This window comes from Rosa rugosa, chromosome 1 (assembly GCF_958449725.1).
Source record: "Rosa rugosa chromosome 1, drRosRugo1.1, whole genome shotgun sequence".
Taxonomy (NCBI): domain Eukaryota; kingdom Viridiplantae; phylum Streptophyta; class Magnoliopsida; order Rosales; family Rosaceae; genus Rosa; species Rosa rugosa.
The window spans coordinates 60227610-60246208 of record NC_084820.1 but is presented as its reverse complement, the minus strand read 5'-3'; the positions used below and the strand labels follow the sequence as shown (position 1 = coordinate 60246208).

Genomic DNA, 18599 nt, shown 5'->3' with positions numbered 1-18599 from the left:
AAAAAAATTCAGGACGTTATTTGTAATTGTTATTATTCATGTTACGGACTTTGAATTGATTATTTAAAATTCGGGGCGTGACATCGGTGATTGTCGGAGTCGAACTCGGAGATATTGTAGTTGGTGTTGTAGCTGCTGGAGGCCACATGCTCGACCTTGGACAGCGCGGGAGAAACAACGCTGGGCTCAGTTCGTCGTCGTCGTGCCTCTCGCCGGGACCGGTGATCTATACGTACAGGGAGGGGAAGAGAGAAAGAGAGAGTCAGATAGGAGAGCTAAAAGAGAGTGGCTTTGATGTAATTGTTTAATTAAGCTGAGGGTAAATTTGTCATTTCTTTTGAAATCGGGTTAGTGGGAATAAAAATCTGTTACTGGGATAAGTGGGATAAATTTAGCCAATTTTGGTGCATTTGGTCAACGACCCTTTTTCTAATTTACACATTTTCATTAACTTTGAAAGGTTAAAAATCATTTGCTCAGTGGGGTCAACAACTTCTAGTCTAGCTGTTCCGCAAAAATAGGACCTAGGGTTTAGAATTAAACAGGTTGGTTTCTGTGATTGTCCGGTGGCGCTTCTACTCAAGCGTAGGTCTCCGGCCTCGTCGGTGTGGCTTGGGTGCTGCCGAACGGACTGGTATGTTTCTCCGGTGGTCGGGCAATCTGATTGCTGAAGTTGGTCGCATTCTCTTTCTTCTTAGATCAGAGTTGGTAGCAACTGTGATCTCGATCTCTTGTTCTTCAACAGAGTATAGGTGGTGGTGAGGGGTACATCTATGGTCTCTGACCAGAGATCGTATCTCTATCTCTCCCTTTGCTGTTCTAAATAGGGTTGCATGGAGGCTAGGATTGAGGAACTGAAGAGACGTGGATTTTTTTTTGTTTTTGAACTATGGCAATCAAGGGCGGTGGTTCAAAACAGGTTTTCTGATTTTGAACTCTGGCTGGGGGTGGTGGTGCTCGGTCAGTGGTTTGAATCTGTGGCGGAGGAATAGGGATGTGGTTGGTCAAATTCAGATTATTGATGTCTTTTTGGAACTGGCCCGAGTCTACATTGATCGCAATTCACAGTTCGATGGTGGCTCTTTAGAGAAGCGAGGTACTTCGCGGCAGCTTGTTATCTTCTTTTATTAGGGTTTTTTTTTTTTGGTTTTTTTGGTTTTGTTTAGGTTTAATAAGTCCATACTCTTTTGAGCTAGGGTTTGGTTGGTACGGTCTAATGGTTGTGCCATTGTTATGGTGTCATCTCCAGGGACTAGTTATTTTAATTTCGATGTTTTCTTGTTGTCAATGTATTGGGGAGACGCCTCTACACATATACTGGCGGTTTTGGCGTATGGTGTTGGAAGGGGTTAGTCTCTTCTTGAGGTTGGCTGTAAGGATGTATCGGGACTCCTGAGATAGGTTGATTATTTGTAGCCCAGAAAAGAGGGCGATTCATGTGGTTAGAGTTGAGCTCATATCGGCTCATGGTATCTGTAACTGCTGGTTCTACATTTAGGGCATGAGTAAGTCCTCTTCTCTAGTTGGAGTAGGTGAGATTTTACGCAGTCATCCCCGTCGTTGTAATCCCTTTGATTAATGAAAATTTTCTATTCTCAAAAAAATATTTTCATTAACTTTACATGTATATGAATAAAATTGATAAACTGGCGTGTAAATTGACAATAGGGAAAAAATCATTCATAGGTATCTTATTCATTAAGCCTAAAAGAAATCACCAGGTTAAGGGAACAGTTTCTGGGCTCTTTCTGACCCGACCCAAATAACTACCATTTTTTTTTTTTGGAAATTGCTATATAACCCAAGAAATGGTGGAGGGTTCGGAAGTCGCCACAACTGAAATGGCGGAGGATCAGCAGCAACTCGTTCTCTCCGAGTCCCATGACTTGAATGCTATCATCGTTGAGATCCTCTCCAGGCTGCCCGCTAAATCTTTAGTCCGATTCCGGTGTGTTTCCAAGGCCTGGCGGGACTTGATCTCGGAATCTTATTTCATCAAAAATCACCTCACCCACATCGACACCAAAAACACCCTCAACTTGAAGCTCCTTCTCTCAACCAGTCCTCCCCAAGCCATAGACTACGCAGAAATATCCGATATCGCTAGTTCCAATGAGGAAGATAATGACCCAGTTGCAAGCAGAGAGGTTGACTATCCGGTAGATATCAGGCGTTTCTGTTTGAAAGTTTTTGTTGGTTCCTGCAATGGCCTCGTATGTTTGTTATTGGATGTCAATGTTGTGTTGTGGAACCCTTGCACTAGAGTGATCCAGTCATTACCAAGTCCTACTCGTTTCAATAGGGGTTGTGTGTTTTATGGGTTCGGTTATGATTCCGCCACCGATGATTGCAAGATAGTAGTGGGAAGTTATAGGCCTCTTGCTGGAAGTGGTCACGGCTACCACTTGCAGCTCGGGGAAGGTTTTGAGGAAACCATGATTGAGGTCTTTGCACTGAAAACTGGTTCTTGGAGGACCCTTGAGAGACTTGATTTTGTTATGTTGTTTGGCCAGGGCTGCGTTGTAAATGGAGCTCTGCATTGGTCAAAGCATCAGCCGTCGGAACATGGCTTAATTGTTTCGAAAATAATGTGTTTTGATTTAGCGGAGGAGAAATTTCGGGAGTTTGCAGTCCCCTGTCCTCCGAATTATGTAGGGAGCAATTATTTCTCTGTGGGAATTGGAGCTATTAGGAACTGTCTGACTGCGTACTTTGAACCGAGAGATGGGTTCGATTATAGAATGTGGGTGATGAAGGAGTATGGGGTCAAGGAATCTTGGGCTGAAATCATAAGAATTCGTTTTGAGGTTTTGCCTCAAGATTACGAGATATGCTTGCAGCCTTTGTTCATTTTTGAGAACGATGAAGTTTTGATGAATATCAATGGGGACGTCTTGGCATTGTATAATCAGAAGGAAAAGACATTTAGGAATGTCTTCAAGACTCATGTGGAGAATGGTTGGCGACAAACAACTACTTATGTAGAAACTTTAGTTTCACCATTGATCGCCGGTGCCCCAAACTTGTCAAACCAACACTGCGAGTCTTTTGCTACATTTGTTTGATATGATTATATGATCAAGTCACATGCCACATGTTGGTAGTTATCCTGAAGACCTGCAGAATTTCAGCTCAAGTGGCTTGGTTTAGAGCCATTACTTCTGATTTGAAAAGTGTGTTGTAGATTGGTACTACTTGATGCTAAAATTTTCTGTTTTGTGACTTTGTCACTTTCTTAAGCTGGGAATTCTTGGTGTCCTGCTCTTTTGTTATTTTCATGCTTTTAAGCAGATTAGTAATTCTATTGGAAAGTTAAATATTCTATCTTCTTACTACTTGGTTCAACTGCATAAATTTTGGGAATGTGACATGCAACATCCTAATCTTCATTAATATATTGACAAAGATTGATTATGGGGAATTGGGGTAGGGTCAAATCCCTTGTTTATTTCCGCCTAAACAACCATTTCTGGGCATGCCTTATCTATGAACTTCACTTGTGTTGTAAGTTTATAGGTATTTACAAGACAATACCCCATGTGCCTTTATTTGTCCTGTGACTATACAATGCGCTTGTCCTTCCTACCGTTTTATTTCAATGTGAGCTACCATATATTGCAGATCAGTAAGAGAGGGTGAGCTCTGGTTCTAAGCCAAAGTCAGTGGGAGTGGGGGGGGAGCTCCCCTTCTGCCCTGTTGTTTATCTACACTGGGCTAGAAAGGGTGAAACAACAATTTTACTCAGAAATTTAGCTACAAAAATCACTAGTAGAGAATTTACTGTCGCTGATGGTTCTGCATTCTTCATCAATGATCTGCAGTGTATGGTAGCTCATATTTCAGTATTTGACAATCCACGATGCCTGCTCTGCATGTATCTTCTGACTCAACCTACTTGTTTCAAAGCCATAACTTATAAATCATTGCTGTAGCTGGGGATTGAATCCGACTTCTGTGTTGGAGGTGGCTTCTTCTTGCTACTTTTTAACATTTTGCACCGTATTCATTTTCCACACTTCATGTCAGATTACCAAAGTGAGTTGAATATTCATTCTAGTCATACTATTTGGTTCAGCTGCATCAATTTGTGGAATTTCAAATGTTATGAATTAGTATGATGCAGTTAATTTTGTGTTTGCAATAGAATAGGGTCCTTGAATGGAGGATTTTCTAGAATTATGCTGTTTTAGAGTTGGAATTCAAATGCTCTTAGTATTGTTGCAAACCTATTTTGGCCTTCAGAAAGTTCAGGTCTGCCACATTAATCGTAAGTCTTACCATGAATCTCTCAAACCTTATCAGAGATAGTTGGACACACGTGTTGAATTTGACAATTTTCTTACTTTTCATCCCAAAAACATGTCTGAGTAGTGCATTCATCTGGATGGAAAATACGAAAACCATACCAAGTTACTAACATGCCTGGCACATAAGATTAGTCAGTAGCAAGTAGTAACAGAGTATTAATACGATGGGGTAAACCAGTTAAAATTACAAAATAACGAGATAAAATAATCACACATGAGAATAGATAGGGGTTCGTTTGCAAAAAGAGAAATTATTTAGGGCGAAGTAATTGGGGTCTGAATCCTGAAATCACCTCAAAGGAAAACAAAGGGGAGATGTCGGTCACTCTCTGCAGTCGGCTAGTTCTCTCAGATGAGATCATTGTTGAAATACTGGCGAGGCTACCCGTAAAATCCTTAATCCGATTCCGGTGTGTATCCAAGGCATGGCGTGCTTTCATCTCCGACCCTTATTTCATCAGGAAGCACTTGAGCCACAGCGACACCAAAAACAGCTTTAACTTGAACCTCCTTCTCTCAACCTATCTCGCCACTTCCATACACTACCTTGCTTTATTGAAGATTGAAGAAGACGGCACAGTTGCAAGCAGCGAGCTCCAGTATCCGATTCAGGTACCTAACGCATTTACTTCACGTATCTTGGAGAAACGTTTGGTTGGTTCTTACAATGGTCTGATATGTTTGTCATTTTACGGCGATACCGTCGATACGTTTATGTTATGGAACCCTTGTATTGGAGAGTCCAAGTTATTGCCAAAACCTACCGCTTTCGATACGAGTTATGGAGTGTTCTATGGATTTGGTTATGTTCTGCTACTGATGATTGCAAGATAGTAAGGGGGAATTGTAGGTCACGTAATGGAGGGGGTATAGGTGATGGTCCTCAGGAAACGATCATTGAGGTCTTTGCACTAAAGACTGGCTGTTGGAGGACCCTTGAGACTGTCGCTAATGTTGTGTTATCGGACCAGGGCAGCTTTGTAAACGGAGCTCTACATTGGTTACAACATCAGTGGTTTAACGAGCAGCGGTGCCTAGTTGCTTTTAAGTATAGTGTGTTTTGATTTAGCGGAGGAGAAGTTTCGGGAGGTTGCTGTTCCATATCCTTCTGGTTTTGTAGAGGAACATTATTTTTCTGTGGGAATTGCAGTTATTAGAAACTGTCTCACTGTGTATTTCGAACCCGCTAATGGGTCCGATTAGAAAATGTGGGTGATGGAGTACGGGATCAAGGAATCTTGGGCTGAAGTCATGAGTATTCCTTTTGAGGTCTTGCCTGGAGATTATGTATTAGGCTTGGAGCCTTTATGCCTTTTTGAGAATGATGAAGTTTTGATGAGTCTTGATCGGGAAGCCTTGACATTGTATAATCAGAAGGAGAAGACATTTAGGAATATCTTCAAGTGTCGCGAGGGATCATTTTTGGCCTGAAACAGCTACCTATGTAGAATCTTTAGTTTCACCCTTCACTATGTTCGTCTGAAATGTTGAAGCCATATGCCACATGCTGGTAGTTGTTATCCCTGAAGATGTGCAGAATACCAGCTCAACTATAACTGTGCGGATTGAATGTACTAGCGCGGTAGATTGGTAGCAGTGTAGCACTTGATGCTAAAATTTTCCGTTTTGTGACTTTCTCTGGTTTTTTAAGCTTCAAATCTTGGTGTCACACACATGCTTATCTTGGAATGCAAAAACACACCAACATTTTGTGAAGAAGGACCTGGTTTCCTTGTGTGCGCCAGTCATGGCACGCATTTGATCTTCTGGTCTTATGTGGTGAAGAAGGCCTAAGCTACCTCCCTTCAATCATTGAACGATCTTTCTAGTCAAGATTGAACAAACAAGCAAAACATGACATCTCATTTTGCGATTCGAGCTACTTTATGAGCTTTACAAAGAAACTTTATGTTTTACTTGAATTCTCAGCAAGCACAATATTTATAACTTTATGTTCAACTATAATCTCATCTCCCTCAACAATTTTAGATGAGATTTTAAGTTCTTCCCTCTTCCCCAACTCTGTGTTGAGTTGGACATAGTTCTTTCATGAATCTAGATGCAACAATAAAATGAGTCGCCTAAAGGTTCAATGCATTGCTACTATTTGGGAGAATAGTCACTTTCTTCCCGTCATTCATGCTTTCAATTTGATATTTTTGATTCGTGTTGTAATTACGTATAATATGTTGTGCTATAATTTCTCACAAAAATGTAATATCACCGAAAACACAGACCCAAATAGAAAGAGATCATAAATCCAGCCCACACGATAAGAGAAAGGCCCTTATAAGATTCCAAAGTTTCCAACACTCGGACGGTAGCAGCCAACAAACCCTGACTCAGAGCTACCGGAAATCTCACTCCGGCTACGGTTCCGGTGAACGCTGGAGCGACCGAATTTGTAAGTTTCGATACTTTAAACAGTTTAGCAGCAGTTTTGTACAATCTGGGGTTTCTTTCAGTCAATTTGGGCGCGAGAGAGTCATTACAATGGGGGACGTCGATGTCGTGCTTAAGCGAGCTCATACCAACTTGGGCGACTATGAGGAAGGTGTGATTGCGGAGGTCCTCGCAAGGCTACCGGTCAAATCCTTGATTCGATTCCGGTGCGTCTGCAAGTCATGGCGTGCTTTGATCTCCGATTCCTATTTTGTAAAGAAACACCTCAGCTACGGAGAGAGAGGCATCACCAAAAGCACTTACAGGCTCATCATTTTCATGGAGGATGATATCTCGACGTTGGAAATCCTAGCCTTGAAAAATATGAAGGATGATGATGATGATGATGATGATGGCGATGGTGCTGCGGGTGGTCAGTTTGCAGTCACTCAGCTGGATTGTCCTGTAACGAAAACTATCACTCGTTCCCGTTATAGAGTTCTTGTTGGTTCTTGCAATGGCTTGGTTTGTGTAGAACTTGACTCGGAGGTCATTATGCTATGGAACCCTTGTACTAGAGACACCAAGCTTTTACCAAAACCTCCTCGAGTTAAAAAATCCAAGTTTATCTACTGCTTTTATGGACTCGGGCATGATTCTGCTAGTGACGACTACAAAGTGATACGGGGGTTCACTGATGATCGTGCTAAGAAAATCATGATTCACATCTTTTCACTGAAATCAGGTTCATGGAGGACTGTCGAAGACATTGATTATGTTAGTGATCTAATGCGGCAGGGGTTGTTCTTAAATGGAGCTCTGCATTGGTTATATAGTCTACCCGAAGGGGGCTCCAGCATTTTGTCTTTTGATTTAGGGGCAGAGAAATTTCAGAAGACAATTCCGTTACCCTATGATGACTGGTTTCGTGATCCCTTGATTCATAAAAATTGTCTCTGTGTGCCTACTTGCCCAACTGGAACCAACAGTTTCAACATATGGATGATGAAAGAATATGGGGTCAAGGAATCCTGGACTGAAGTCTTACAATTTTCTTTGATTGACGAGAATATTTATGCAGAGCATTATGATGATTATACACAACATTTCAGGCCTGTGTGCATGTTAGAGAATGGTGTGGTTTTGGTTGACGAGATGGGTCATTATGAAGACCTCATGGTATCATCTAGGCTATGTTTGGGGGGGCTTTTTTGCTCCCCTGCTTATAAGCACAAGAGCATCATGCGTTTGGTAACTGAGCTTATTCTCAGGCTTTAAAAAAAGCTGCCCCAGCTTCTGTCTAAAAGCAGAAGCTGGCTTCCCCCAGCTTTTAAAAGCCAGAAGCTCGGTCGGTACTGTAGCGGTAATACTGTTCATTAATGAATTTTTGAAAATCCCGTTTTGTATCCTCCGTTGGCTGAAACAATTACAGCCATCTGCCACCCACCCTCTATCAGTCTCTCGATCCCATCTCCCATCTCCCTCTGCTCTCTCTCCCACTCCCATCTCCCTCTGCTCGATCCCATCTCCCATCTCCCTCTGCAACCCAGAAACAAACTCGTCAAAAGTTGATTAAATCGGAAAACTAATCATACTGGGGAGTTAAGCATGACGAGGAGGTGGGTTTCCCTCTGCTTTCTCTCCCACTCCCATCTCCCTCTGCTCGATCCCGATGCCCATCTTCCTCTGCAACCCAGAAACAAACTCGTCAAAAGTTGATTAAATCGGAAAACTAATCATACTGGGGAGTTAAGCATGACGAGGAGGTGGGTTTCCATACCAAATTCAGCCTAATCGGTCGCCGGAAGTTGCAGTGGTGGCCGGAGAAAGTTCGGGGCTTCTCGTCGTCGATTCTCCGTCTCCGTTCAATGCATGGACGATCTAAGGACAGAGGGCTGCTGGCGACGGCGAGACGAAGACGATGGTGTATGAGCGCCGGCCGGAGGTGACCTGACGGTGGAGAGCCAGCCGGGTCGCGGTGCGTCTCGGGCCAGAGAACTCTGGTTCTCTCCCTCTCTCGATCCTTCTGGTGTTCCCATTGATGAAGGCTCATATATATATATATTGGTGCAATTAACAATGGACGACCCTGATCAAATGGTGGAGGAAATGGATGGCCAGGATTGCTCTAATGAAATTTATACAAATATTAATCATTTACCAAATAATTAATGCAAAATAATCTATAATGTCCAATTTGGTCATTCCACAAATAAAAAGCACAAGCCAGTTTAGTTTACCAAACACTTTGTCACTGCTTTTGCCACTGACAGCATTTCTAAAAAGCCAGTTTACCAAACACTCAGCAGCTTTGCTTTTCAGCCACTTATTCTCAGAAATAAGCAGAAGCCAGCTTTTTCTCAAAGAACAGCCATACCAAACATAGCCCTAATCTAAAGGAGAAGACATTCAACCATGTTGTTAAGGTCGCGAAGAGCTTGGAGATTAGAACGGTCATTTACCGAGAGACACTAGTTTCACCAGACGTCCACAAGTACAAAACCAACAATGTGAGTCTTCTTTATCCATTAACATTAGAATTTTAGTAGTGTGGTTACCCTGAGTCATACATTTGGCAAAGTTTGCTTTTGGGTTTTGCTATTTTGTAACGTATCCACTTTCTTCAGCTTTCATCCATATCATGTGCAACTTTTCTCCACGGTAATTTTATTGGAAAACCAAGTTAAGCATGACATGTCACCATATTTGATTCAAATGCATAAATATTGAGAATCTGATTTGCCAAATCTTGTTAATAGATGGCACAGCTACAAGTATCAATTATGTTATTCTTTGTATGCCGTGCAAGTGTTGTTAAAAGGAGAGAATTCACTGTTTTACTTCAGAAAGTTATGTGTGAGTTTTACCTCTTTTAGTACCTTTTCTGTTTAAATACTGTTATAAGTTTTGTCACAGTTTAGCCATGTACAAGGCAGACTCCAGGTTCCAGCATTATGTCCAGTGACTAACACACTAGACTAATGATCTATTTTCCATTTTATTCCAATTATACTATCATTTCTTGAATTGTTCTTCCTTTTTCATTTCAATGTTGTTGGGCTATTAGATTGAGAGGACATTTGTTATATTACTGCTTTCCATTGTGATTTGTGAATGAGTGAAATGCTTGTAATTCAACTTATAACTCATTTGTTGGATTTGTAGGTGAGCTAGTAGCTCGTTGCTATAGTTCTCAAGGAAATAGGGAGGCAAAAGTGCTTTTGTAGAAGCAACCTGGTTGTAATTCAGGGTGGGCGTCATTTTGAGGGAGGAGAGATATTTGTAATGTTTCTTCTCCACTTGGAAACAAATTGGCAGATCCAAAAAGTCATTTGCTTATGTAGAGAGTGGATGCAGTGTTGTTTGTAGTGTTTGTAGATATTGTACTACGAATGAAATATCTCGTCTATGTAAACCTATTAAGGTTATTTCTTACGACTATCATATGTTGAAATGTTAGCTCTTGTCATCCAATCAGAAAGTACTTGTTACGTATGGGACTCCGTTAGCCAGGACAAAAGAAATTCACCACTCTTAAGAAAGAGCAATTAGATTTGCCAAAAGAAAGGAAGAAGAAGAAGAAGAAGAAACGTCATCATTTGGATTAAGAATAGGTTTTCGGGACTGAATGATCAAGTGATTCGCTATTTGGTATTGAAAATTAATTGAGTAGCTAACACTATGCCAAAAAACGTATCAGACGACAGACAGAAACTGTTGTCTGATTTGGAGTGCCACCGTTGTAGACCGAGTCATTGTCTGTTGAAAATTCAGACAACGGTGGAACACAGTTGTCTGAGAAACATACAGACAACGTGTATGTGTTAAACGTGTTGTGTGATACTCGGCAGATGGCTCGGCAGGTGGCTCGGCAGATGCCAGGCGCAGCTGCGCAGCAGTTGCGGCGCTGCCTTCAGACAACAGTGCTAGTTTTGAAGCTGTTGTATGTTGAGCTTCTCAGACAACAGATTTTTATTTTGTGTGTTGTCTGACTGATATTCAAACTTCAGTTCTTGGACTATATCTGTTGTCTGATTAACTTTGGGACAACATAATTCAATTTCTTCTGTTGTCTGATTAACTTTGCGACAACAGAGTTTAATTGCTTCTATTGTGTGAGTGTAGATTAGAAGACAGTGATTTGTTAAAAACCGATGTATGATATGAATGATTGCAGTGTGATATGTCCCGATTTTTTGTCATTCAGACAACAGACAGTTATCATTATATCTGTTCTGTTGTCTGATTATTTGAACATATCCCATTCCTGAATTAAATTGTGCATTTGATCCATTTACATACCAAATATAAACATTGCAAACTATCAAATATAAACATTGCAAACCACTAATCATTGAACCCAACATTTTAAACAAGAAAAGCATTCTAGTGCATGCCCATCTACTTGAGACATCAAAAAGCTGATACATATATATCCATTGTTCCAAAACATGCAACACATGGTGCATGACAATGTACCAGCAGAGAAGCACAAAAAAAGATGTTTTCCTTCGCCAAAATGGACCAGCAACAAGCGCGCTACTTCATGGCTCATGCACATATGTGTTGACAACAAACTTCCCCCACTCATTTCGCACTTGATCAATATCCGCTTGGGTGTATTCGTTGCTGCCTCTCCTCTCCCACTGAAATTAGTTTATTATATCAAAGGATTAGTTAATCATTTTGGTGAATGAGGCATGGACATGATAACAAAGTTATGAGAAATTGAGTCAAGTGACTATATTTACTTAGCTGCATATGAACTGTTACTGACATTTTACAAGAATGTAGAGAAGTTATGATCCATATCTCTTCACTTCACATAATAAAACACATTCCGGTGGAATTCAAATGGAATTCCACAATAAACAGGAGGAAACCTGAAAAGAAAGAATAAAGAAGGTTGGATGTAACAATGCTGTTCACGACAGAGCCAACATCTTATTGTGCACATAAAAGGTTAATCATTGTTCGTTTATCAGGGGGAAAAATTTAAACTTCAAGACAATTTACCTTGATATCTTGACATTCATAAATACATTCATGAATCATCCAACCAGGTCCTTCTCTTGATCTGCAAGAAGAAAATAGCCAAATTTCAGTAAAACAAGCAAAACATGTACTGGCCAAATTATCCTATACATCACATTCAAGAAAGCTAGGGCCTGCAAGTACCAGAATAGAGCATGTCCCAGAGTCTTACTATTCAAAAAACTTAAACAAGACTCAACTGTGGAACACTAAATAATGAGGATGCACCCCACTCTTACCTCAGGATTCACAGATTTTGTTCTCATATCATGCTTGCACACGGGGCATCATGTCCCCCATTTTGTCAGCCATGAGTCCACACAGCTTGAATGAAATTCTGCAAGTAACTCTCAAGTGAGCAGAATTCAAACTAAAATATCAGATCATGATCTGCATAGTTTGAATGTATTGCAACTGTTTCCTAAACTGCATAGTTTGTACTGCCTACAAACTGCACCTATTTCATACCGATGCAGATTTATGCATAGAGATAACTAATTCCTCAATCACTTTTTGGAAAGATGAATACAAAATTATATCAGAAGCAACGACACAATATTTGTGTGTGAGCATGTACATGTGTGAGAGCATTTAGGCAGTATGAAAAATAGTTGCACGGAGTTGCCTTTGAAACAATACAAAACCATATTGACCACAGTCCCTAAAAAGTTAAACTTGGGAAGCACAACCCCCCACCTAAAGAAACAAAGTATACTTGCAAACATAGTTAATTCTCTACATATGTTTTTATGTAGAGAATGAACTACTAATACTTAGAATTAGGCTACCAATGTTTCAATGTAGTTAATATCAAGCCAGATTGCTAAAATGACTTGATATATTGTCACATTAAAACATATATCCATTAGGTCCTTTATTATGTGACAATAATAAAGGCTACCAATGTTTCAACGCAGTTAATATCAAGCCAACTTATGGAGAATTTTCATACCGAGACATATGTCTATAATAACTTGGAAGCATCCTTATTAGCACCTGCAAACAAAATAGAATCCATCAGGTGATTTCAGCAATCGTCACCTTCCACCTGTTGCCTAATTAGGAGTATAGAGTGGAATTTACGAAACAAACAAACTGCAAAGCACAAATTATTAAACACAAATGTTCTTTTGTTGCCAGAGAAGTAAAAGTCAGAAAGATAGAAGTGAAACAGGTAGCAACTAACCTTGACTTCCGATTTTTTTACAGTCTTTATCATGAATCTATCATCCTGAGTCAAGTAAAAGAAGCAGCCGCTCTTCCCTGGAGAAGAAAGCTCCCTAAGAGCATCATTTCTGCAAATGGCCAGCATATAATCTGCAGGATCTACTTGGTATAACTCCCTCAAACGCCTGAAATACCCAAAGAGAATTAGTAACAGAAACTGATGGAAGACTCACAGCAACAGAAGAAACAAACACTTGCAGTATAATTCAGCACCCAATGCTCGTTAAAATGTAGTGTTCTTAGTCAGTATTCGATTAAATTAACCTCTCAGATAAGAGATGATCATCCAACAATAACTAACCGAAATCCATCTGAATAAGCTAGAGGCTAAAGAAATCATAGACATCCATGATCATCCAACAATAACCAACCACCAAAACGTTTCAATTGAGCCCGAGAAGGAGAAGAAATCATAGACATCCCACTCGGCTGCTTTAGTTTAGCAACATATGAAACTAAATAATTGCTGCTCTAAAAAGGGACCAAAACGAAGGCAGCAGAAAAACTTCTGGAGCGATTAGCTCCAAAAGCATGTCCAAATTCACTTTCTAGTGACTTCTTCCTCAACTTTGCATATTCCGCGGATGGACTCTCACCATGCACACTGGTGAAACCCGTGAAAAAAATTGCATAAGAGAAGACAAAGTTAACCAAACAATGCCAAAAAAAAAAAAAGGAGGCTAAGTATTATGGTCTCCACATAAATTTCATGGCATAGAGCTGCACAATTTTGAACTAGTAAGTTAAGAACTATGTGTGCTGTCATGATAATCTAAATCCCTTGTGCATAAATGCATGTTGATTATAAACAATATATAAAAGCCAAACAAAAAGAACACTAATCACAGCCTGTCCCCAAATGTTTTTTTTCTTTTCCGGTAAAGCAAATAAGATATAATAGAGAATGAACCAGACCTTGAGATGGCTAATTTCACTTTAACAACCTGCATTGTTTATGCTTCAGAATAGCTAGTTACAAAATCAAGGAGGACGACATCATATTTCATAAAGAGGGTTTCCTAATCAAAGAAAAACCATAGAAAGACTTGAGACTCGGATTTGAAACATATCAAGTACCAATATTAATTAATAGTTTTCTAGAAGAACCAACATCTCCTTAACAAAATAGTATTTGCAAACTAAATAAACATCTCCTTAAGTTTGACATTATCAAAATTCACCAACAATTACATGTTTTTGGATCCTTCATACTTCCAACTAGTTTTCAGGTATTATTTGCATTTGATTATTAGGCATGAAGAAGATATGTTGCAGATACTAGACACACATAACCATGAGTCCATGAGGACATGACTTTATATACCTTCTCTAATCATATGCAGTTCAATTTGTAAACTATACTGCAATATAATATAGGAGAATTATATGCTTTTATTGGTTTTGTAAACTCCCCAATTCTTCCCATGCACAATTTTAAAATCAGTCATACATTGAATGTCAACCTGCTAAGAGCATCACCTCGAACGATCGTAGCTAATTAACTAAATGTCTAAATCAGTAAACCAGAATTCTAGCAAGCATCTCCAAAACTTTCAAATCACTACAATGACTCGCTGAATGTTTCCGGTAAGCAAGATTAAGGTGAGGCCAATTCTAAGTTATGCTACGCATCAGAAAAGTATTGTACCCCAACCAAAACTTGGAGATCCATCATATACAATCAAACACAGTAGAATAATTCATAGTGAAAGCCAACAAAAGACTATATGAGAGAGAACATTTAGTAGCAAGATTACCTCTTTGTTCATCACCATGACTAAACCATAAGCTGATAAGGAAGACAAACCCCCACAGAGCAAAAATTAAAGATAGAGACACCTTATACAAGCGGCTCCTTCCAGTGGTGACTTTTTCCAAAGCTCTTCGATGCAGAAGAGCTCTACGGGACCTCTGCATTGCACATTAATCCAATCCATGCCACTGCTGACCTCTAGAAAAATAGAGGAATCAGTACCTTGTATGAGAGAAAACACGGACTTGACTTGGGTTCTACTCTCCAAAAGAAAAAGATCATTAAAGTGATTAAACTAACAAAAAAAAAAAAAACAACGGCATGATGCTTGTATTTAAATTTCCAATCCAAGTCAATGAAGCAAGCTGTAGTGGCAGTCATATCAATCAATACACAAAATACACATAGCTTGCAGTTTCATCTATATGTATGAATTAAGTATCTTCCATGGAACATAATGTTAGATTGAAAACGAAGCCAAATACCAAGACTGTTCAAAGAAAAACTTGATGAGTATTATCAGTACAAATCGAAAGAAGACACCCTAAAAGAATCCAATTTGAGTCAGTCGAAATGGATGTTCTCAAAAGGAGCCAAATTTACTTAAGTACTCAAGCAAAGCAACTTTTGATTCTTAAAAAGAAATGCACTTTCACCAAAGCTAATGCTGAAACAAGTAAAACTCACAAAACCCATTGACTATACTTAAATAAAAGGCAGCAAGAAGCAACCTAATTCATGCCACAGCTTGGATATACTACTGTTCTTCCGGCCGACTCAGAATCGTTCCCCAACTTGAGGCTTCATAGCCCAAGAATCCGCTTCTCTTCATTGCTAGGAGAACGAGAATTGAAAACTGAGAAAACCATAAACGAAATCGAAGTCAATTAATTAGTGAATTCGCGGTAATACCTTCGGCTTCAGCGATAGAGATAATGGAGAGTTTGAATCGATCTCTGAGAAGCTCACTCACTGAGTCGGAGCGAACGGAGGCGAAGACGAGGCCGGAGAGGTGGGCTGTCCCGATGCCAGGTCAGAGACGAGCTTCAGAGTATGGTAGAGTACGAGGGGGTCGTGAATGAGTTAGAGAGAGCGAATTAGGGTTTCGATGATTGAAGCAATTGTAGGGGGCGGAGAGATTGACCTAGAGCGCAGAGAGAGAGAGAAGGGAGAGGGTGCGCGCGTGTGAGAGTGAGAGAGAGAGGACCTTACCGAAAACAATGTTGTTGGAGTTGGGGAAGTGGATGTGACCATAGAGGACCTGGAGAACGACGGTACCTCGGAGGAGGCACTTGGAGAGGTAGTGAGAGCTGCTGGAGGTGGACGACGACGATGATCTGAATCGTTCCACCTTTTGGAACTCTAATCGAAACCCCATTCGGGAACCACATACGAAACCCCAAGCTGAAAGAGAAATTGATATGAAAGATCAAAAATCAACAAAGGGAAACTAACTTTTCCTCACTAAAAGTAGTTCAATTAAAGAGAGGAATGAAGAGTGTCTCTTCCCAATCTGGAAAACAAAAAGAACCCTAAAATCAAAATCAGGAAATTAAAACATATGGTAGAATGGGGCGAAGAGACCAAATCTAGAGAAGGAGAAGAGGGAGTTACCTTCGTGGTGATGTTGCTTAGAATCAAAACTTTGGGTTTCTTCCTTTTTGGTTTGCAGGTGAGGAGAGATGAGAGAGGAAATGGTTGGCTTCTAAGAGATAGACACGAACAACAAGAGGGGTCTGAAGGCAGAGTTACTTTGTACAAGCCGAGTGGGGAGACAAAGTCACTAAGGCACTAACTAAAGGCGGGCATTTTTTTTTTTTTTTATAACTTTTTCACACAACGCATGTATGAAGTTTAGTTGTCTGATCATGTACATGTTAAATTTGAGTTAAGGGAGCAAGGAGGGAAAATTCCCGCCTATGTGCAATCAAAGTAGCAGTTTTGACGTTAGGGACATACATTTCTCATTCCGACAACACAAATAAGCCATTCCGTTGTAGGAGCTTAAATCGTGTACCAGCATTTCACTCAAATATTGGCCTTTTTGGGGCTACTCACTCACATTTTGGGGTACATGTGATTTTCTTCCAAACTTGCACAACGGAAACAAAAAAATGCGTTGTATGTTATTTTGCAACTTACTCTCATACAACATATACAACAATACTGTTGTGCAAGGTGAGTCAAAATTTCGACCCAAATTTGAGCAAGGTGAGGGGGAGTTTTTTTTTACATTCAGACAACAGACAAATCCTTAAAACTGTTGTACAATAATCTTAGACCCAAAAAAATTGATGTACGACCTCCTTATACAACGTCAATCTCATTAAACCTGTTGTGTGAAGCAGTTTCAGTGATCACACAACGGAAATTTTTTTTTCGTTGTCTAAAAAGTGTAGTGTGATGCAGTTTTTGGCATAGTGTAAAAGGATGTTGGTTGAATCTCTACCATCTTATTATGAAATCCAAGCCATCTTATCACGAAATTATAGCTACAAGATACTTGTATTCTACTAATCAGTCACTAAACTAATCGGTCTTGTGAGACTGATCTCTGCAATATTTAACATCTCAACTTCATATTCAGTTCAGATTTCTTGCGACGTAGTTCCAATTTATAGCACCTCATGGCCATATACTGCAGTGTATTCTCTACGAGCATAACTTTACTAGCTAGAAGCTAAAGAGTGACCGAAAAGACTAGAAACCAAACTCATTGATCCAGTGACATTGTTCTTCACAATATTGAACTGAGTAAGTTTCACGTTCAAATCACTTGACCCCAATCCTTACTAACCTATTCTTCACATTAAAGGTTGAAGGTTTACTAGAAATTTGACTTAAACGAGCATGTTCACCTAATCAGTAATTGAATAAGAAAATAAAGGTTTTTTTCTTCTTTTTTTTTCACCAGCAGTGTCTAGACATTTAGAGGACTTTCAGAATTATACTCGAACTTGCAATGTTATCAACATGATACATTGACTCATTTTTTCTTATCAAAGACCGTACCTCTGTTCATTTTCCATCACTGAGAAGTTAACTTTACCATATGTGATGCACTTGAGGCACAAAGTGAAGGTAAACAAACTGATTTGCCCTATATCTGAAATTTTACCTATTTTAAATAAAGATTAAATACTGTTTACTCCCTATATTTATAGGGTTTCATCGTTTCAGTCCCTGACCTTCGAATTTCACCTAAAAAGTCCCTGAACTCTCAATTTCCTCCCAATTGGTACCTGCCGTCAAAATTTTCTGTTAAAGTTGCCGAAAATATCTATTATGCCCTCACTTACTTTTTTAATTTATTTTTTCTCTGTTTTATTTCTTTTTTTCATTTCACCTCTTGAAGGTATGTGGATTGGAACCATCTTGATGAGGAGATGAACAGAAGGAGGCGAAAGAGCCGGAAGAAAAAGAGGTAAAAAGAAAAAAAGAAAAAAAAAAAAAAAAAAAGAGGAAGAGAAATATATATATTTTTAAAGTAAATGAGGGTATAATAGACTTTTTTGGGAAAGATAACGGAGTTTTTGACGGATGCTTGACGGTAGGGACCAATTGGGAGGAAATTGGGAGTTCAGGGACTTTTTAGGTGAAATTCAAAGGTCAGGGACTGAAACTATGAAACCCTATAAGTATAGGGAGTAAGCAGTATTTAAAATAACATATTTATCTTTAATTTTATTTTTGACCCTCTCCACCTCTCATCTTCTTCCTCTACACTCTCCTCCTCTCGACATCTTCCTCCTAAACTAAAGAAATGGACCTCGAGCATGTTTATGTTTTTATAGCCCATTACGGTTATGAGCTAGGAATCATGTGGCAACGCCATTGAATGATTGGATTATGGATGTAATCACTACTACAAAAAGTTCATCAGACAACGGTGGATT

At 39.6% G+C, this 18599-nt stretch overlaps 3 protein-coding genes and 1 long non-coding RNA gene across 15 annotated transcripts; 3 read left to right on the top strand and 1 right to left on the bottom strand.

The window, feature by feature from the left end:
* The first annotated feature begins 1809 nt into the window (after window positions 1-1809).
* LOC133743482 (F-box/kelch-repeat protein At3g06240-like) lies at window positions 1810-3335 on the top strand. Its single transcript, XM_062171438.1, has one exon. It carries the CDS (start codon window positions 1842-1844, stop codon window positions 3063-3065), a length of 1224 nt encoding a protein of 407 aa, XP_062027422.1. The 5' UTR covers window positions 1810-1841; the 3' UTR covers window positions 3066-3335.
* Window positions 3336-4622: 1287 nt separating this feature from the next.
* On the top strand, window positions 4623-5141 carry LOC133731931 (putative F-box protein At1g47790). Its single transcript, XM_062159383.1, has one exon. The coding sequence runs from the start codon at window positions 4623-4625 to the stop codon at window positions 5139-5141; it is 519 nt and encodes a 172-aa protein (XP_062015367.1).
* Window positions 5142-6800: 1659 nt separating this feature from the next.
* On the top strand, window positions 6801-7967 carry LOC133731922 (F-box/kelch-repeat protein At3g23880-like). The gene has a single exon (XM_062159374.1). The coding sequence runs from the start codon at window positions 6801-6803 to the stop codon at window positions 7965-7967; it is 1167 nt and encodes a 388-aa protein (XP_062015358.1).
* Window positions 7968-11018: 3051 nt separating this feature from the next.
* LOC133725822 (uncharacterized) lies at window positions 11019-16475 on the bottom strand. 12 transcript variants are annotated; one of them, XR_009854568.1, is made up of 10 exons: window positions 16318-16475; window positions 15616-16216; window positions 15435-15537; window positions 14708-14901; window positions 13866-13969; window positions 12910-13075; window positions 12676-12719; window positions 11963-12060; window positions 11706-11766; window positions 11019-11572 (listed from the first exon to the last, which is right to left on the bottom strand). It is a non-coding gene; the product is annotated as an uncharacterized LOC133725822 (long non-coding RNA). The 12 variants fall into 12 exon arrangements; XR_009854566.1 differs by lacking the exon at window positions 13866-13969 and having other exon boundaries at window positions 11019-11335; window positions 11441-11572; XR_009854563.1 differs by lacking the exon at window positions 13866-13969 and having other exon boundaries at window positions 11019-11335; window positions 11467-11572.
* Window positions 16476-18599: the final 2124 nt, after the last annotated feature.

What these genes read in the sequence shown, in the direction of transcription:
- LOC133731922 (XM_062159374.1), top strand. Translation starts at nt 6,801, where the DNA reads ATGGGGGACGTCGATGTCGTGCTTAAGCGAGCTCATACCAACTTGGGC.
- LOC133743482 (XM_062171438.1), top strand. Translation starts at nt 1,842, where the DNA reads ATGGCGGAGGATCAGCAGCAACTCGTTCTCTCCGAGTCCCATGACTTG.
- LOC133731931 (XM_062159383.1), top strand. Translation starts at nt 4,623, where the DNA reads ATGTCGGTCACTCTCTGCAGTCGGCTAGTTCTCTCAGATGAGATCATT.